The sequence below is a fragment of the Myripristis murdjan genome, chromosome 9 (assembly GCF_902150065.1).
Source record: "Myripristis murdjan chromosome 9, fMyrMur1.1, whole genome shotgun sequence".
In the NCBI taxonomy this organism is placed as follows: Eukaryota; Metazoa; Chordata; class Actinopteri; order Holocentriformes; family Holocentridae; genus Myripristis; species Myripristis murdjan.
Window position 1 is genome coordinate 34,019,305 of NC_043988.1, and position 21,287 is coordinate 34,040,591.

The 21,287-nt window shown below is 41.3% G+C and overlaps 2 protein-coding genes across 3 annotated transcripts; one reads left to right on the forward strand and one right to left on the reverse strand.

The window, feature by feature from the left end:
• Window positions 1-4,231: 4,231 nt before the first annotated feature.
• Window positions 4,232-9,179, reverse strand: LOC115365464 (THAP domain-containing protein 6-like). 2 transcript variants are annotated; one of them, XM_030060484.1, is made up of 6 exons: window positions 9,122-9,179; window positions 8,775-8,871; window positions 7,325-7,517; window positions 7,082-7,171; window positions 5,396-5,773; window positions 4,232-5,228 (listed from the first exon to the last, which is right to left on the reverse strand). In XM_030060484.1, exons 2-5 carry the CDS (start codon window positions 8,852-8,854, stop codon window positions 5,576-5,578), a joined length of 561 nt encoding a protein of 186 aa, XP_029916344.1. In that variant the 5' UTR covers window positions 8,855-8,871; window positions 9,122-9,179; the 3' UTR covers window positions 4,232-5,228; window positions 5,396-5,575. The 2 variants fall into 2 exon arrangements, with proteins under 2 accessions (XP_029916344.1, XP_029916343.1); XM_030060483.1 differs by having other exon boundaries at window positions 5,396-5,776.
• A 189-nt stretch (window positions 9,180-9,368) lies between these two features.
• smarcb1a (SWI/SNF related BAF chromatin remodeling complex subunit B1a) lies at window positions 9,369-20,280 on the forward strand. Its single transcript, XM_030060982.1, has 9 exons — window positions 9,369-9,522; window positions 9,978-10,089; window positions 11,723-11,852; window positions 12,196-12,333; window positions 12,891-13,018; window positions 14,920-15,086; window positions 16,396-16,586; window positions 19,069-19,200; window positions 19,789-20,280. Exons 1-9 carry the CDS (start codon window positions 9,439-9,441, stop codon window positions 19,826-19,828), a joined length of 1,122 nt encoding a protein of 373 aa, XP_029916842.1. The 5' UTR covers window positions 9,369-9,438; the 3' UTR covers window positions 19,829-20,280.
• The last annotated feature ends 1,007 nt before the right edge of the window (window positions 20,281-21,287 follow it).

A 21,287-nucleotide genomic window follows, 5' to 3' on the forward strand; every position in this document is an offset into this window, starting at 1 on the left:
CGGGGTCAGTCCAAAACAGGAAATGACACAGGCCAGGTTGACAACCAGTATTATTGTGCAGATTATAATGATAATTTCTTGCAGCTGCCCTTCATTTGGCTTTGGCGCCACCTGCTGATTTGCAAAAAATTTTTTTTAAAAAAGTCTTCACGTGTATATTTGAAGTACCACAGATACCCCATTTATTTTATAGAAAATAACAACACAAACTGATGGTAATGTGCAGGTAAGAATGAGGTGATGTGATTCTGTAACAGGTACAGCTGAGTTAACAAACGGTAAGTGCTTTGTCTTTACAGGTAGTGAAATAATATTAATCACTGATTCTTGGGAATTTGGATAAAACATGTCCCACTAAGAAAAATGCTATTTCTGTTGGAAAGTTTTAATTTTGAAAAAAAAAAAAAAAAATTGAGTTAAATTACAAAATCTGAAGGTATATCATTATAGGCCAAGGTCTTGGCTGTTCAGCAATGTACCAGTGCAACCTCCTCATTTTGCATTTTTTTCATAAAATAGGCGTTCTTCCAGTTATTAGGCTACTTTTTTTTTGTCAACACCGTCACCGTAATGTTTTTTTTTTTTTTATTTGAAAAACATATTTTTGTATTAAAAGAGACTAATACTTTAATAGCTCAACAGCACCAAAGAAACATATTGTAAGCATATTCATTTAAAACCAATTTAACTGCCTCTGACGGTGGTGACACTAATCTGACGGTGGTGACAGTCGCCTCATTACAACATACATTTCCAAAATTTATACCACTCAAGTCAATGGCTTCTTGCTTAACAACTTTATTTAACTATTTGGTACAAAAATAAGAATCCTGAGCTCTGTTATAAGCATTTTTCAGACTTCAGTCATCACCGTCACACAGAAAACCTGACGGTGGTGACGTCTGACGGTGGTGACAAAAACCTGCTCTTTCACATGATAAGCATGAGTTGTTCACATTAGCCAGCTTGTTTCCCCCCTGTTGCTATACCTGCATCAGACCTCTTCTTAAAAAGTATACATTTATTCCATAATCTAATTTAATATTTTTTATACAGAAGTGACGGTGTTGACATGTTATGGTTGTGACAGTAGCAGTGTCCAAAAATATGAAGAGATTTAAGAGAAAATAGCAAACTTCCAGGAGCCTGAGCGGTCTTGAAGCATGCAGTAGAGCTGAAGGTTTGAAAAGGGCTCCTCAGGAATGTAATTGACCTTGTATTTGTAGAGTTTTAAAAAAAATTTAAAAAATTAAAAAATATCTGACGGTGGTGACGAATATCTGGGACACATTTTGAGCAACCACAAAATAATAGTAAATATTGTTCAAAACTCATCGTTTGTAGTTTTTAATACATATTATGATGTACTCTTTCATGTGGTAAAGATATTATTCAATGAAATTATTACTTTTTGTTGTTTTAATCAAGTTGAAATGATTATCTCCTATCCGAGGACAACTGGTTTTGTAGGCCATGGGCCAACATGTAATCATTAAATTAATACAAATTAAAAATGTGCAAAGGACCCCCTGATTATGCCCTTGATTCTTTTTATTCATTAAAATGTTGTAAATTTCCAACAGAAATAGCATTTTTCTTAGTGGGCATGATTTATCCAAATTCCCAAGAATCAGTGTAATACAGAATAATATTAAAAAACAAAAACAAAAAAAAAAAAAAAAAAAACAGTAAAGTAGTCTTATCTAGGTGAGCTGGCTTTGTATGTACAAAGTAAAAACAAATTTTGTCTTTACTGGTTTGCTTGTTTCCTAAGGCCACACATGACTTTGCTCGGTCACAAGCAAAGTCACGTCAGACTATATCTTTGTGTGAGCAGGTGAAGATGAGCCACTATTAGCTATAAATAGTTCATAACTATGGTCAATTTTAATTAAAAGGCCAACCTTTAAATAAGTATATGTTATGATAGGAAAATGCAATTAAAAAAAAAAAAAATTGGCGATGTTTAGAGGGATTGTCTGGGATTGTAAAGTGGGCCAGTCAAATTGCTTAGGCCCGGGGGCCGTAGTTTGGAGACCCCCGATATGTTCCCGAGCAGTGAAAGCTAAACACACTGTATGGATAAAAGTACTGGGCCACACCTCATTTAACTCCAGTGTTTTATTCAGTCCTGTTGCCACAGGTGTATAAACTCCAGCAGCTAGCCATGCAGTCTGCCTTTACAGACATTAGTGAAAGAACGTCTGGTTCTAAAGAGCTCACTGAGTTACAGCGTGCTGCTGGAATAGTGATGGAACAGGAAGCCACCGCTGCAACAAGTCAGCTGCTGAAGCTTCTTCCCTCCTAGATATTCCACCATCAGCTGGAAGTGGGATTATTACAAAGTGGAAGCGTTTAGGAACCACACTTCTCTATGTGGCGGTCTGATGGACGAGTCTGGGTTTGGGGAACGCCAGGAGAACGTTCCCTGCCTCCAGGAGAACGTTCCCTGCCTGAGCGCATTGTGCCGACTGTGCAGTTTGCTGGAGGAGGGGTCACGCTGTGGGCTGGTGTTTCTGGGCTCGGCCTCGGCCCCTCAGCTCCACTGAAGGGAAATCTGAACGCTTCAGCTCACCGACACATTTTGGACAATTCTCTGCTTCCAGCTCTGTGGGACCAGTTTGGGGAAGGAAGGCCCTTTCCTGTCCCAGCATGACTGAGCCCCAGTGCACAGAGCAGCTCCATAAAGGCGTGGCCGGCTGAGTTTGGTGTGGAAGAACTTGAGCGGCCCGCACAGAGCCCCGACCTCAAGCCCATCCAACACCTTTGGGATCAACTAGAACACAGACTGTGAGCCGGGCCCTCTGGTCCAACATCAGAGTCTGAGCTCACAAAGGCTCTTCTGGATGAACAGGCTGAAACTCCCACAGACACTCCAACATCTGGCCAAACAACGCTGAAAGCAGAAGTGTTGTGGACTCTTCACACCAAAGTGAAGAGTCCACAACACTCCACAGTACCTCTGCTTTCAGCGTTGGCGTGGACCCGAAAGACACGCGTAGATCGACTCTAACGTTAGCTGAGGTCGTAGCAGGAGGGGCTGAAGGAGCATTAGCAGCTAGCTGGCTAACGTTAGCTGGCGGGAACGTGGCGGTGATTGAAGGAGTTTGTTCCTTTCCTCTGGTGTATTTAAAGCGCCTGGCTGATTTGGATTTGAGTCCAACGCCTTCACGCCCATTGTTCCAAGCTGAATCCTCTTTTTTTTTTGCACAAGGTGCTTAGGCTTCGAAAACGTTATCTACCACAGGTTTTAACCAATGACGGAAAGAAATTTTATGCATCCACGCTTCGCTGAATTTACATTTCCCCATTTTAAAAGCGTGAGTTAACTATCTAACGTTAAAAAAACAACTACTTGTCTTGTCGTTCGCAGTCTTGTGTCTGCTGTAGTGCGAGGTCCTCAGTGACGTATTCGTAACATTTTCCCGGGGCTGAACTGCGTTTGAAGTTATTGGTTCCACCGCTCTTTGTTTACGTTATTTTATCAGAATAATCGTGGTTGACAAATGAAACGTTTGGCAAGAAATGCGATACGGAGAAGTTACGTACAGAACACATTTTAAGACCTAGATATCAAAATTCAAGACTTTTTCAAGTCTTTTTTAAGGTATTATTTCCAAATTCATAAATTCAGTGCTTTTAAGACTTTTTAAGACCCCGCAGGAACCCTGTGTGTACCAGTGGTGCATGTACTTTTTAAATAATCATAACTTGCTCAATTTTCTACCGATTTTCAAACGGTTTGGTTTGTTATAAACGTCAGAGGTGTACTTATAACACTGCACTTATGGATAATTATGTTACACTTCCGGTCAAAAGTTTGGCATCACCTACTTATTTCCCCATTGGACTTCAGATAGGTGCAATGAATACACACACACACACACACACACACACACACACACAAGGTATTTATATCAAATCAATATGAGCTACTAAGACTCAGCGTACAGAATGGCAGCATGAGATATATGTATACTTTTATAATAGGAATATTACTAATATGATAAAATAATTTGAATTATTACATGTTTAGTTTAAACAAGTAATAATTCAAAATATTGTATTATTGTAATATTTTATAAATTTGACATTTATTTGCAATAAAAAATAGGTATAAGATTTCCCTTTTACAAATATACATCAAGAAATGCTGCATGTTGAAATCCCCACCCTCTAGAGAGAACTAGACTACTGTGGAGGGATACACATGGAGGAGACATGGAGATAAGAAATGACCCAAAAACATAGTGAAATCAATAATAATAAATAATATTTATTACATGATAAGGATTAACAATAACTAAAGAAGAATGTAAAGTAACGGGAGTGTTGTGTAAATCAGGAAGTGGAAGGGAACCACAAGATCAGTCCTGTAAAACAAAACACAAACAACGCTGAGGGGAGAGAAGCAGCCTCGTGCACACACTAGGCAGGCATATATATCTATATATATCTATATCTATATATAGATAGATAGATATAGATATAGATAGATAGAGAGACCTGGCAGCCTGTGTGTTTGGCAAACAGAGCGAGAGACAGAGCAGCACTGCAGCCTGGGCAAAAACAGAAGCTTAGGTCTTTATCAAAATACTAATCCATTCAAACCCAAGCAAATATTATGGAATCAACACATGAAAACACATGGAACTGTATTAAGGTGATTGTAACTGTATTATGTTATATGTAATATTGTGTAATGTATAGGGTATAATAAAAATGAGAGAGAGAGAGAGAGAGAGAGAGAGAGAGAGAGAGAGAGAGAGAGAGAGGGTGGTAACACTGGGCTGATGCCCTTTGAAAAGGACTGGTTTATTGCTTCTGTCGCTTGTTGTTGCTCTGTAAACTAAGTGTTGTCCATTCTGCGATGTGGTGCAGCCTCAGCGCAAAAAACACAGACATGACTAACATTAATAGCGTATGGCGGTGGCTGTCTATGCCATGCTGCGTGTCGCCGAACACATCCTCTGACCCGATCCTCTTCCGCACGCCGTACACCACCTCTGGCAGTGTGATGGGCCGTGATGGTCTGAAACTTGACGCCTGGTGAACGAGCCGCTCCGCTGCCCTGACATCCCTCACCGTGCCGTCTGATGGACCCACCAGACCTCCGCTGTTTTTCAGACGCAGCAGGTGGTAGCTCCGGTGTTTAATGGCAGATGCAGCGTCCGTCACCAGGCTGGCATCACAGGACAGCTGCTTCAGTGCCCGTCGCACAACAAATCCTGCAATTTGAGTTCGTATAATAATATCATAACTTATAATAATTAATAAGCATGGGGAAATTAAGGGGGCATTTCTCTTTTTGGACGATCGTCAGATTGTTTTCCCCCATATTTTGACTATTGGCACTATTAGTTATAGGAAAAATCGACTTTCAGTAAGCCTTTACCTGAAATGTCCACAAGAGCATCAAAGCGGACGGGGAGGTAGCCGTGGTCATGTACTAGGGCAGGAAGGTCAGCAAACGGGGATGGAGGATGTCCTCCTGCTGCAGAGGACACATCTCCAGCTGACAGGCTTGCAGAGGTGTGGATGACAGCTGGTCAGGACTCTGTGTCGTCCTGTGCCGTCACATGGCCTGAGCCTGCATGTTGTTCTTGGCCCTCCTTTCTCTCCTCAAGGCATTATTCTTCTCCCGCTGCAGCTTCCTCACTCTCGCCGACGCTTCTTCCAGTTTGGCCTTTATGGCCTTGGGGCAAGCAGGCAGTGCATACAGGTGGTCAGTGGGCTGCCGCGTGCCGCTCAAAGCCCTCTGTGCAGTGGCCCCCTGTTGTTTTGGCAAAATATACAAATATGTAAATAATAGTAAAATAGAAATTAATAACTTACTTGTTCAACAATTCAATCTTCACTTTTCAATTCTGTGAGCCTGAATACATTTTTGTGTTCTCCAATTTTTCAACAGAAAACACAACAGCATACTTTTAAGAAATTGTATAGGCTTGTCCACTTGTAAGTAGGGTTTGGTACCGAAACGCCCGACGTAAACGGTAGTAACGAGACTGAATAAGAAAGAAAATTTCGGTGCCTCATTTCGCTGCCGGCCGCTGGTGTTCCGGCATCAACTTGCGGTTGTTCAACATGACATCAGAGCCGCTACTCAGCACACTTGTTGATCAGAACTGATAGTGAGAGGATCAATAAAGATGCTGGAGGCAAAACGCTCCAAGGTTTGGTTGCATGTCACGTCTAAGGAGGATGCAGACTCTGCGACATGCAACAGACGCCTTAAAGCAACGTCATGCAAGGGAGGTAACACGTCGAGTTTAATTAACCATCTGGCGACACATGGAGTTTATTTAAAAGCCGAACAATGCACCGTGTTTGATAATCTACGTCAGCGGTCCCCAACCACTGGTCTGTGGACCGGTACCGGGCCGCGAGACATTCCCGACTGGGCCGTGCACAAATGGCACGAGTTTATTAGTACCATATGTTACTGTATTTATATTGTTTAAATATGTAAGTTAATATTGTGTTCAATATTAACCCTACTGCAGAGACCCTATTTTAGATTTTGGACGGTGAGGTGGAAAATAAGTCAAATAAGCTGTTATTCTTTGTGTTGCTTGCTGCTACAGCCTGCCAGTGTTTTCATGAATCATGATTGTGCTGGTGTTACCCCCGGCCCCTTGAACTTTGTCTTTGATTTTTAATATCATTAAAAACATGGTTTTTAAAAATTCTTTTCAAGTCTTTATTTTTTACACCAAATTAAATATAAGAGTATTAATAAGGGTATCAATAAGTACCGGAACCGATAACGTGAAAAACGATATACATCCCTACTTGTAAGGCAAAAATCTGTTTTGAGGCTCTGGACAAAAAGGTAAAGGTTGCCTAGCCCTGGGTGGTGTTTCAATGTTCACATGTTTATTCATTCAAGTGTACGAGTGACAGAGAAAGTGAGACAGCCGGTGGTGTTCAAACATTTTACACACCTCAAATAATGTTGGGCTCTTAGACTACTGACACCATCACAGACCTTTCTGGGTACCACCAAGGTAAAGGGTTTAATGCAACAAGCCGTATGATGCTGTCATTAGTTTGTGACGTTCCACATGCAGACACTCACAGCATCAGGTTGAGGTGCATCCTGGGACGAGCTCGCTGGCACGTTGGCTTCTGTTCTTCTTGAAGTGGCTGTGGTTCTTGTTGCTACTGACTAAAATAAACAGAAGTAAAGACGTTCTGAGTGTCTAAAATGTGCTGTAATAAACAACACGTTATATTACTGAAGTGTGACATTTAATCACATATTTATATTGATAGATCAATCTTAGACACCTTGAATTATTGTTGTCAGTGACACACATACCCTTTGAAGACGAGCCGGAAAGTTGAATATGGACGGCACCACACCATCTTTAAGCCGGACGGTCTGCCCCGTCCTGTCGAAGTCCTCGCCCCTGAAGTGCTCGCTGCAGAGCAGAGTCCTGCCAGTGGCAGCAAAACCCTTCCTTCTTAGGGCACGTTCCCACTTCCTCCTCCTCTCTCCGGTTTTGGGAAACCTTAAAAACGTGAGAAATGTACCCAGATATATAAATTACTGTCAACATCTTCGATCCTCATTTCCTTTTACATTAGATAGATAGATAGATAGATAGATAGATTTACTTTATTGATCCCAAACTGGGAAATTCTTGTTACAGCAGCATCAATAGAAACATAAAATAAAGTTAAATAGAAGAGTCGATGCAGAAGTATATACAATAAAGACTAAAAATATACAATAAAGACTAACCTAAGAATATGAGATATGAAATGTGAAATATACAAATGGCAATAAATATGAAATATGCAGATGGCATTGAAGTATTAAGGGTAAGGACACACCTAAACACACCTAAATTATCATATTTTTGGGGTAATTGTATGTATGTATTGTTATGACCCGGCTCTGGGGCCACAACAAAGATGGGAGACACACCAAGAAAGATGTTTAACCAAATAAATTATTTATTAAAGTGAATAACTCAAAAACCTAAATATGGGGTGTGGATGTCAGTGGAGTCAGTGATGTAGGTGTGCATGAGTGAATATTGTGAGTGCGTGTTGTAAGGTGTAAAAAGAACAAACTAATTCGGCATCAGCGGACAACCCAGCGCCTGTGGAGAGAGCAAAGGGAACACCGGGGCCCTCAGGTGTTCCCAGTTGAGCTGATGATGACCCACCTAGGAGGCAAAGATGAGCCGAGCCAAACCCCAAACCAACAACCTGACCAGCAGGGGTCATCACAGTATGTATGTACTTTAAGAATAACCACATTAAAATAGTTTTATAAGGGTGTCCAAAAGAAACGTTCAGTGATTGTGTGAACAAACATCTTCTAAAAAGCCTTGTGTCAACAACTATGATGTCAGCCCCGCTGTTCCTTTGTAACAGGACCTGTATTGTACATACGTCCACTGAGTAACTAATGATTATCCTAAATATAGTCATAGTGCACTCCTAATCAAAATCTTAAGACCAGCTGAGAAATTGCAAGAATTTACATTTTGCACTGCTGGATCTTAAGAAGGTTCTAAGTAGAGCTTCAAAATGCAAAAAGAAGAAATGGGAGTGAGACAAAAAAAAAAATTGAGGAAGCAATTTATTGCAAACAACCATTAAACTGAAATAGGCTGTTTGTCTCACTCCCATTGCTTCTTTTTGCATTTTGAAGCTCTACTTAGAACCTTCTTAAGATCCAACAGTGCAAAATGTAAATTCTTGCCATTTCTCAGCTGGTCTTAAATGTTGATCAGGAGTGTGTGGTTATATCTTACAGGTGAAAGGTGATCCCGCGGGCTCTGGTTTCAACACACCGGCGGTTAGAGCATCCGTAGGCTGCACAAAAGTCTGGCATCTTCACTCAGCAATTTCCTGTAGGAATCATAATGTAAGATGTTTTTTAATTAACTTTTTTTAACAAGTTAAATCTGGTGGCCTCAGCCTTACACAGCCATGCTGCGTGATTAAGTCGTTTTTTAAGAGAAAAGCTGCAAATTTAACACGTTCAAACATCAGGAATTGTAGCCACGTTAGTAACGTTTGTAAGAAACCGAACCGTTTGTAAATCCGTCCAGATTTCAGCGAGATATTGAGAATATTTCTGTTTATGCAGATCACTCACCTTCCCTCAGGTACACACACTCCGCCAGAGAGCGTGCCTGTGGTAAGATGGCCGCCGGTGATGACGTCAGAGACTCCGCCTTAAGACATTTATTATAGATATCTATGAGACATCTAGCCTTTATTATAGATATCTATGGGTACAATCAGAAAATGTCTAATATAGTAGACAGAAGGAGATAAAGTTAAGATAGGACAGAAGTCGTAGACGGGCTCTGGAACGCAACGTTAGATCGATGTGATGTCATCTCGCGGCGCCGCGTCCTTCTCACATTGGCGCATGCGCACCGGCCCAGAGCTTTGTTATTGCATTTCACTATGGCGCTTAGCAAGACGTTTGGACAAAAACCTGTCAAATTTCAGCTGGAGGAGGATGGAGATTTTTATATGATTGGGTCGGAGGTGAGTATTTTGTCCCATTAACACACCGCGACTGTTATTCTTCAGTTATGTCGCCGAAATCCACCGTGTTCCTGTCGGCCGGCAGTTAGCTCGCTAGCCGACGAGCTAACGATGCTAGCAGCAGGGACAGGCGGTGAGGCTCATTCATTGTTTTTGGCTGAATTTGAACTCACTTCCAGCTTAAAAACAAACTAATACGTTTACATTCGCAACACGGAGCACATTTCACCTCAGATAAACGATGTTTATAACCGTTATTGAGAGCTTTGGCTTCATTGTGATGTAGTTTGACTCGCCTTAGCTAACGTTATTTAGCCGGAGACAATAATGAACGCCACACGGCTTCATCTTTACCCTTTAAGTCGATTTAAACTGATTCTGTATGGCCGAGCTGGGGTCTGTTCCTCGTGTTTTATGACCCAGTGCCTCTGCCTGTGGGTTTTTTTTTTTTTTAGGTTGGAAACTACCTTCGTATGTTCAGAGGCTCCCTCTACAAGAGATACCCGTCACTATGGAGGAAACTGGCCTCGGTGGAGGAGAGGAAGAAGATAGTAGAGTCATCACACGGTCAGTAGAAAATAGTAGAGTCATCACACGGTCAGTAGAAAACACTAGAATCATCACACGGTCAGTAGAAAATAGTAGAGTCATCACACGGTCAGTAGAAAACACTAGAAGCATCACCCGGTCAGTAGAAAACACTAGAAGCATCACCCGGTCAGTAGAAAACACTAGAAGCATCACACGGTCAGTAGAAAATAGTAGAGTCATCACACGGTCAGTAGAAAACACTAGAAGCATCACCCGGTCAGTAGAAAACACTAGAAGCATCACATGGTCAGTAGAAAATAGTAGAGTCATCACACGATCAGTAGAAAACACTAGAAGCATTTTACGGTCAGTAGAAAACAGTAGAGGCATTGTATGATGTAAAACAGAAGAAGCATCATACGATCTGTAGAAAAGACTAGAAGCATCTTACGGTCAGTAGAAAACACTAGAATCATCTTACGGTCAGTAGAAAACAGTAGAAGCATCACACGGCCAGTAGAAAACAGTAGAAGCCTTGCACGGTCAGTAGAAAACAGTAGAGACGTTGCATGATCAATAGAAAACAGTAGAGGCATTGCATGATCAGTAGAAAACAGAAGGAGCAGCATACGATCTGTAGAAAATAGTAGAAGCATCACACTTTTAGTAGAAAATCAGAAGAGGCATCATACGATCTGTAGAAAACACTAGAATCATCGCATAGTCAGTAGAAATTAGTGCTGGAGTCATCACAGGGTTAGTAGAAAACAGTAGAGGCGTCACGCGGTCAGTAGAAATCAATCCTCTGCATCTACAAATAGAAGCTTGAGCAGCACCATGTGGACAGGAAGTCTCAGACCTCGATATTTATACCAAATATTTTGATGGTGATACGACACGCGATGTGACTGTGGGTTCACACTCATTTGATCTTTAAAGTGTAGCGAGAGTGAAAATGACACACTCGTCTAAAAACAACTTAAAAACACCAACTGGACGTTACTTTATTCTCCTGCTCTTATAATCACATGGACAACATGACGTGCAGAGCCGTTCTCTTTTCTAAAAAAAAAAAAAAAAAAAACAACTAACAGCTTTTGTTCTCACTGCATTTTAAATCACACACTCTTTACTGTTTCTGAAGCGCACTGTTAATCTCTCACCGAGGTGACAGTCACAGGTGCAGCCTCACACACACTCACACACTTGGTTTGTGTATGAATCTTTAAGACGCTGCTCATGTTGCTTTTAAGCCTTTTATCCTTTCATACAAGCAGCGGTAGCTCTACCTAATCAGATTCTTTGAAAGGGCACGAAAAGAGCTGCAAAATATCATCACCTTAGAAGAACTCCCGTTTAATATTTTTAAATGTGTTTTACAAACTACTGTGAAGGAAACATGTTGCTCTTTTACATCCTTTCCTTGATTTGAGGTGAAATTTGTTTGGATGTCGCTGTCTGACCTACATGGCTCCCCTTCCTGTGAAACTAACTGTCTTGACCAGGACTCTCTGGAGGAAGAGATCTGTGTGTCAGTGGGACCCTCCTGGTTAAATAAAGGATTAAAAATAAATAAATAAATAAATAAATCAGTAGTGCCTCTGGTTGAGCGGGATGTTTCGGTCTCTGTCCCGCCCTGGTTGAGTCTCTTGTTGGTGTCGTTGCTCAGATCACGGTTACACCACGCTGGCCACCAGTGTGACGCTGCTGAAGGCCTCGGAGGTCGAGGAGATCTTTGAAGGAAACGACGAGAAGTACAAAGCCGTGTCCATCAGCACAGAGCCGCCCGCCTACCTCAGGTACGAAGCTCTGAGCTCCGACTGTGAGCTGTCACAGCCACATCCGAGCTGTCCACTTCTGTGTACCGAAAAAAATGATGGCATGACAGGGTTCCCATGGTCGTGAGATTCTTGGGAAAGTTGATTTAACTTGAAAGTTTTTTTTTTTTTTTTGGATCTCAAAACTAATTGTGTTGTAAAAATGGAGAGGTTGCTTTAGTTTACACAACAGTAGGACGGTCATGTACATTTTGTATGAAATTCTGAGGGGATCTGAAGTTTTTGGCTTTGTAAAATAAGTTTGGGGACCCATAAGCCGATTTTAGGATTTTTTAAATCTTCACCTGTCGCGGTGTGTCCACAGGGAACAGAAGGCGAAGAGGAACAGCCAGTGGGTTCCCACTCTGCCCAACAGCTCCCACCACCTGGACGCCGTCCCCTGCTCCACCACCATCAACCGCAGCCGACTGGGCCGCGACAAGAAGAGGACTTTCCCCCTGTGGTGAGCGGCGGCCGTGACAGCCAACCAGTCACTCAGTTACCAAGACCAGAACTAGATGAGCAGGCCTCAAGAGATCATTCAGTCATTAGTCAGAAAATAAATCAGTTATAATTTTGGTAATCTACTAATTGTTTTAGTCATTCATGAAGTAAAAACACCAAACATTGTCTGATTAGCTTCACTAAGATTCTGAGTGTCTTCCATTGTGCTTGTCATATCTTTATTAAATTAATACTTAGGGGTTTTTTTTGACCTGCTGGTCAAACTAAGGAAGACATTTGAAGACATCATTTTGGACTCTGATCATGTCCATCAGACTGTGGCTTTATTTTTGACAGTGCATGATTAATTGATGGATTGATTAATAGAAAAATAATCAGTAGAATAGCCAACAACATCGTAAGAATATCTGTCTATATAAAATGAATATATAACGCATTGACTCATGATCGTTGTGCCTTGCCTGATACCTCAGACCGCACCTTGTAACCCTGGCTGTTTAATTTATTAGCCGTGTAGTTGAACTTTCTGTCGGCTGCTGTGTTTGTGTCGCTCAGCTTCGACGATCACGACCCAGCGGTGATCCATGAAAACGCCACCCAGTCCGAAGTTCTGGTTCCCATCCGGCTGGACATGGAGATCGAGGGACAGAAGCTCAGGGACGCTTTCACCTGGAACATGAACGGTAAACATCGCCGCACCGAAACACCGGCTCACGTCACGTCAGCACAGAGTGTTCAGATCACAGCGTAGTTGTTGGAGGAAAAAACGTCTTTTTTTGTGCAGACAGAAACGGGCATTTGTGTGGAAGCTAAAGCTCCACTGGCTTTGGATTCCACAGTGGTTTAATATAAAAAGATGTTTTTTATGTTATTTTTTTAGTGATATTTAATGGTGATCTGTGTTGTCAAAAAGCAGATGGCATGTGCAACAGCTACACGGAAAACATTTGGTTGCATTGGGTTTCCACAGAGAACAGATTAGTCTGATGTGTAATGAAATTCACCAGAGAAGCACTGATAAAACACTCTGATAAATGACTCCCAGCACCACCACGTGATGTTTATGGGGTTATGGAGAGTGTGAAACTGCAACTACAAAGACAAACAAACATACAGTACATTACAAACAGTTCCACCGCTATATGGGATGGAACAGCACCAAATTTTGCAAAGTATCATGGCAAATTTTAAATCGTAAACACCAAAATAGCTTGCTCCATACATTGCAAATACACACAAACCCACCATCGCACCCAACAGCATTGCACAGTTAGTAAAAATACTTGAAACTGTCAAAACTACCTTCAAACTAACAAAATGTAAAGCCTCGTCAAGAGCTGGAAAAGAAAAGAAAACCTCAGAACTCTGCAAACCCGGGTGGCTGCAGTGTCTCTCTAGCGCCTTCCCAAGGGCAGTTTTATAATTTCTTTAAAAGAGGGAATGAACACAGACAGACACAATATTTCACCTGCATTTTATATTCTGTACATCCCAGCTGTCTCTGCTTTTTCCCAATAATTTTACTGTCCATGGCTATACCTCTGGAGAGTCTATTTTTATTCTTAGACCGCAGGTGGCCACACCATGTCCACATTTTTTAAGCTCAAACACTTTCAACTAGACTTCTGCAAAACTGTCTTTTTAAAATTTCCTTGCTTATATGATATGAATCCCATTTAAGATAAGATAAGAGATAAGATAAGATATTCCTTTATTAGTCCCACGGTGGGGAAATTTCACTGATTGGATACAAGTGCTGCATTGCTTTTTTTTTTTTTTTTTTTTTTTTAAATGTATTCTGTGTTGTAAAACTGTAAAACTTAAAGTGCCATCAAAAAGGTTCCTGAACTACCATGGTTGTTATTTAAAATATCTGCAATCATATCTGATGACATCAATAACTTCATGACTTTAATATTCTGCAACGGCACTTTACATTATAATGCTAATAGGTTTACAAGCATTCTACATTGGCACTTTAAGCATGCAATAATAATTTCTACTACCTAACTGGCATTTTTACATTGCACTTTACATTAGGAATGTTTAGGTTGTTTATTGATGTATGTATGGCATCGTGTGGTTTGTGATATAGGCCGTATGGCATGCAGAACACACACGTGCCTGCTTGTAGTGTTTATATTGTATGTACTGGTATCTGATAGGTGCAGGTCTGTTTATTTTACTGTGTTGATTGTTTTAATATTTTTTGTAAGGACTGCGGATGGAAATTAGCTTCCTTGCTAAATCTGGTGCACGCATCTTTTTATTCTAGTGAATAGCTTATGAAAGTGCACACTGTCCTTTATAAATTGAATAAATAAAATAAACAGATTTAAGCTCCTTTACTGCTTCAACAGGCTGATCAGTCATCAAAACAGGTGGAAAATAATGGCAGGCGGTGACTCATAATAACCAGCTCCTTAGTCTCACTTCTGTTCATAATGAGGGCACTAGAAGGCGACCATATCCGTCTTACAAAGAAACAGAAATGAGCGGCTGATGGTGGTCGTGGTGAAACTGATAAGGAACACATGCATGGAACACGTTTGTCCTCATCGTGTTTCTGTACTGATCTCTCCAGAGAAGCTGATGACGCCCGAGATGTTCGCTGAGATCTTGTGCGACGACCTGGACCTGAACCCGCTGGCCTTCGTCCCCGCCATCGCCTCCGCCATCCGGCAGCAGATCGAGTCGTATCCGACAGACAGCATCCTGGAGGAGCAGACGGACCAGAGGGTCATCATCAAGGTGACGCTGCTCACACTCACATCCTCTCGACGGCTTTTAATTTGAAAAGTTTCACATCTGACGTCATGACAGTTTCACTCTTGGTGAGGTGAAGCAGCGTGTAGGCCGCAAACTGAGACAGAGACTGATGGAAAAACATGAGGCCTTTAAACACAAAACTAATTAACATCATTGAACAGTTAGAGAAGTTAGAAATAAGGATCAACTAATGATCAGGGCTGAGAATCAGAAACAGGTTTGATTTACGTGACGGCTGATGTGAAAACCAGTCAGACGCCGCCTCTCCGTCTGACTGTCAGTAGCAAAAAAAGCAGCTCAGAGCGTTTCAGATAATGTGGGTATAATTCTCAATTCTGTTTTCACTGGATTTGTATTTAATTTGGTTTTACAGAAAGACAGAAATACTAAGTTGTGGTGTGTTGGCTTTACTGACCTGCTTTAAAGACAGAGAGGCTACAGTTTTAATATCACAGTTTTAGTGAATTTATTCACATTAATGCCTTTCACAAACATTTAAAAACAAGAAATCTGATCCAGCTTCACTGACCTAACCTTTTAAATGTAGGTCATATAATATATATATATAATAATTATAAATATTTTCTTGTCATCTTCATTTTTTTTTGTATGTTTGTGCAACATTTTCGGTGACTTTTTGCAACAACAAAAAAATCTCCAAATTTTCCATTTATTCATTTATTTATTTATTTATTTATTAATATATCAGTGTTAATTAAGCATTTGTTAATTCAAAATGTTTGTGTTGATTTTTTTTTTTAATACAGTACATTTTGAGACTACAATTTCAAATTTACTGCATCTGAATATCAGCCCCAGATATCAGATATCAGTGTCCTAAATTACTGATTATTGGTATCGGCCCTGAAAAACGTCCTGAAAAATGGATTGATCCCTAATTATAAAGAGAACGTGACTGCACAAGACGGGAAGGAACAGGCAGTTGATGGTATCTGATATTTAATAAAACGACAAAAATCAGTCTAAAACAATGAGTTGATTACTCAGTAAGTCGATTGACAAATTATGATTTTGATAATTGATTGATCATTTTAGTCATTTGTTTGGTAAAAAAGCCAAACACGGTCTGATTCCAGCTTCACTGAATTCAGTAAGATGCTAAGATTGTCTTCCTTTCCATATTCATATCATTATGAAAGTAATAATATGAGTTTTTTGGCTGCTGGTCAGACTAGGAAACATAAAATAATTTCTACGGTGAAAGTAAGCTCAGCAGACATGGATAAAGTTGTTTGACGGTGTAAATGTCGCCCTGGTCCCGCGGCTGCAGCTGAACATCCACGTGGGGAACATCTCGCTGGTGGACCAGTTCGAGTGGGACATGTCGGAGCGCGAGAACTCTCCGGAGAAGTTCGCCCTGAAGCTCTGCTCCGAGCTCGGCCTGGGCGGAGAGTTCGTCACCACCATCGCCTACAGCATCCGAGGCCAACTGAGCTGGCACCAGAGGACGTACGCCTTCAGGTAACAGGCACACACACACACACACACACACACACACACACACACGCTGAGAAAAACATCTTTCAGACAGCAACCACTTCATCAACATTCATTTCTTCTATAATAAGGCAAAAGGCTTCCACAGACCTTGAAAATCCTTGACTCTTTAATTCAGATGAAGATGAAGGTGTTCATAAAGCATAAAATATTAACTGTGTCATCTCTGACTTCAAAAAATAAAATGTCGGGTCACAGAAATGTATGACGGGGCCGTTGTAGGGGGGAAATAGGAGGAGTTGTATTCTGAGGGGAAAAAAATGAGAATTTCCAAGATTAAAGTTGCAAATTTACGAGAAAAAGCTTGGATATTCTCTTAGGTCAAAGTGCTAAAACATCTCACAAATTTATAAGAAAAAACTCAAAATCTGAGATTATAAAATCACAGTATTACAGGGAATATAACCTCAACCCACCCTCCAAACAAAGACCCTGAAAGTCATTGAAAAGCCCCTGAGTTTGATGTCCAATGTTCGATTGTTACGTTAAATCTTACGTTGCAGCGTCACTCACGGGTGTTAGTATCTGACATTTTACCACAACAACACAGTTCTCACATCTTGAGCGCATTCAGAGGGACTTAATGACATTTTTCAGGAGTTGCTGACAAGATATTAAAAAGTCCCTGTTTGTTTTTTTCCCAGAAGAAAGCCGAGTCTGTTGCTTGACAAGCCTGGAAAGGAAGTTTGTCACTGACAGGGCTTGAAAATGTTGGAAATAAACACACAGTCTTATAAATGTTTGTCCCGTTGCATGTTGTGTCAGAGCGCCGTGCCTTTGACCTTTGACTCTCATCACCGCCGGCTGCTGGTGATGTTTGGGGTCTCGAGGCTGAAGCTGAGTCTCTTGTTCTGTTTCTGAACAAGAGCATCGGCTGAATTCCTAAAATGTAAACGTACACACACACACACAAGGTGCCTCTGTCCTGACTCGTTCTCTGTGACGTACAAACGCGTCTTGACGGGTTGAAGTGTAAAGGTTGTGGGTTTTGTTTTGCGGCCGTGGTGTTTGTGTGTGTCTCTGGGTGAGGTGTCGCAGACGGTTTGGGTTCGGTCTGCGTCGCGTTACGAAACGCAGCGTTCCATCAAAACCTGGAAGCACAGAGGCGCTGCTCTCTGTCACAGTTGGACCGAGACTCGCCATTTAACATCTGGTGTTTGTGGCTCTGTGCAGCTGGAGGAGGATCAAGAATTTCAAGATCATGTTGGGTTTTCCCACTTGTTTGATGATATTGTGGTGATGTGTTTTCATAATGAACTGTCTGTAAGGAAAAATCCTGTCTGGTGATTCACTGAGCTGAACCAAGTCTGCTGCTAGTTTTTTCCTCCAGTTTATGTTGTTATTATGTTGTAGGATTGAACTCCTATCCCATTCTGATATGGATGAACTCTTATAAATAAACAGAAACAGGAGAAACAGCACCTCTGCTTGTTTCAGACGTGCTGTTTCTCCTGTGCTGCTCGGCTCAGCTGCTTTGACACCAAAAGTATGACATTTCTCCAGATTTGCACAAGGATAGGATTCACTTAGTGGCAGATTGTGATTTGAGCATTTAGATACACATCACATACATGTTGTGTGACTCGGGATCTGGTGTTTGTGCCTCGTATCCACGTGTTCCAGGTTAGTCCAGTCATTTTATGAAAAAACCTTGGACAAATTGCAAGAGAAAAAAACTCAACTGATTTTGTATCCTCAGTTTGTCCTGAGTGAGGGAAAAAAGTCCCAAGGAATCCCATTGATGGAAAGTTTTGAAAATCACCTATTTATGACCACATCTTACCAAAAAAAAATCACTGTTTTAACACACAGGTGAAATGGGTTCAAAATTTAACTTTCAGACTTTCACTTTTTTATATATAGTAACCTTTTAATTCACTGTTATATAGTAACCTTTTAATTCAATGTTACTTTATATATAGTAACCTTTTAATTCACTGTTTAAATGTCTCCTCTGGCATTTATTCCTCATATTCCTTATAGCGCATATCGAATCAGATAATGTGTGATATGCATGTGTAAACAGAATAATTCAAAGAACTTGTAATTGACTTTTTTTCTTGTCTTTGTGTGTGTAATCAACTTGTGAATTTTTATAGTGATATCTGAAAGTCAAATTTTGAACCCCTTTTTTGGTATTATATGGTCATAAATAGGTGATTTTCAAAACTTTCCACCAATGGGATTTCTTTGGACTTTTTTCCCTAACTCAGGACAAACTGAGGATACAAAATCAGTTGAGTTTGCTTCTCTTGCAATTTGTCCTAGTTGACCCCAATTTTGGCCTAAAATTACTGGACTAGGTTGTAAATAAAGAAAAAACACTCAGTGCTGTGTTTTGATTTTCACTGTCGTCAGCAAACATCACGTCTGTGTTTACATAAGAGGAAGAAAGACTCGAGACAAAACTACATGATCTGATCTGATTCAAACCGTGTCCTTGCAGTGAGAACCCGCTGCCCACGGTGGAGATTGCCATCAGAAACACGGGAGACGCCGACCAGTGGTGCCCCCTGCTGGAGACGCTGACAGACGCAGAGATGGAGAAGAAGATCAGAGACCAGGACAGAAACACAAGGTGAGCAACCAGTGGGAGATCTTACATAGCATCCCCCAAAAACCCAGAGACAGTAAGAAACAGTTGATAATCGTCCACATATTATACATGAAAACGTTCAGCCTCTTCTGCTGAATCGAACAATGTCAGGCTTAAAGAAATTTGACCTCTACTTTCTATGCTACGAGCTTCAAAAAGGCTAATTCACCATGTCCAGGACAGGATTTTCCAGCAGAAACGAGCTTTCTTCTGTGTGTTCAGTCGTGCAGTTTGAATCAAACACACGTTTTCTATCAAGATGTTCATCCTCTGCTGAGTCTAACATGTCAGGTTTGAAGAAATCACAGCTCTACTTTTTACAGCAAGCCTCTCAGGAGCCGTCAGCACAACAAATGAGCGACATCATCAGAGAAAGCCATGAAAAGGCTTCTGCTGAAGTCTGGAAATCGAATTAGGTTTTGGAAATTTGAGGAATTCCTTTAGTCTGCCGGTGTCGGGTCTGAAAAACGTCCTGAATATTTAAACAGAAAACGTGTAGGAACCCTGGAGCTGACCGCCTTGTCTCTGCCGCTCAAACCTGTTAACGTTCCGCCTCTGTTTGCTTCGCAGGCGAATGAGGCGGCTGGCGAACACGGCGCCCGCGTGGTAGACGGCGGCGTGGGCGCCCCCTGCAGGCCGGTGCTCGTACGGCGAGGCGTGAGGCTGACGCGATTCACAACGTCAACAGCAGCAACGACGAAGACGTTCCTCCAGCTCGCTGCCGCTCCATGAGGTTTTCTGTACGGACCGACCGCGTCCTCAGTCAGACCCCCCACCCCCACCCCCACCCCCCAAAACAAATCCCTACAGTTTGTTTGTTTGTTATTATTCTTACTGTTATTATGATCAATATTGGCGAAGCCCCGTTGAAATTGTCCCTGCTGGTGCTCCCTGACGTCCCGCAGCGTGGAGCCGCTGTTCTCACTTCGACCACTGACTCTGTTTACCGACCGGAGGGGAGAAAACACACAGCCACTCTCAGATAATATATTGTTATGTTGTATTTGTTGTCTTTTTGTACATTTTAATAATTCTTACAAAATAAAAAGTCATTGAGCTTCATGGGGCTTCTGGTGATGTTGTGTATCGTTGGATAATTTTAGTTGGAGCCAGAGTTAGACCGTTATCAACCAGTCAGCATCATCCTGCTGTCACATGAATTTTGCACATTTTATTTATTTAATTCAGTGATTTTTTTTTTTTTTTTTTTTTTTTTCAAACGGTGAATGAACAAAATAAAAATTACTTTGGAGTGCAGACATCTGGTACAGTGCTGGTCCCCAGAGCAGATTCTCATTTAAAATATATTTTTTATTATATTATAAATTAATATTTTTTTCCATTTTTATTTATTTATTTTATTTTATTTTAATTTTACATTTTAATTTTTTAATTTTATTTATTTAATCAATTTATTTATTTTATTATTTTTTGATTTTGTTAAGTTGTATTTTTTGTATTGTTGTGAATTGGCCTTTTCCCTCATCCATGCCAGAGGTTTCCTGCAGTTGAATAGATGGGAACAGTTTTAGTGTGAATTCAGTTTGGGTGTTTTTTCCTGTGACACACTGAGGGCCGGGCAGCAGCCGGGGCCCCGGTGTGACCGCTGCTCCTCGTCTGTGAAGCCACATGACGCTACGAGGACGTGGAAACATTTGTTTTGTTGTCGGGCTCCCGCAGGGACTCGGTTGCGTGTTGTTGTGCTAAGCAATTTCTATTTTGCCACCGGTGTTTCACCCACAAAGGCAGCGGGGGAAAGTGCAGACTGTGCAGAGCGGCCTGATGGGATTTCAGGCCGTCGGCAGTTCTGTGAATGAGCCGCCGCACAGCAGCCAGAGGAGAGCTGGGAGCTTGTCTTCTTCCTTTTTTTGCTTCTCCTGACGCAAAAATACAGAAACAGGCGAACGTCTCCGGCCCGAGGTGCCTGCCGGGTTTATCAAAAGGTCTTTCAAGCCCTTTTTAATGCCAGATAGAACAGAAAATACTGCAGGAGCACTTCTGTTACTGCAAAAGTGAGAAAATAAAATCAACTTTAATCTGAATGACCGGGTTAACGTCTCATCCCAGGG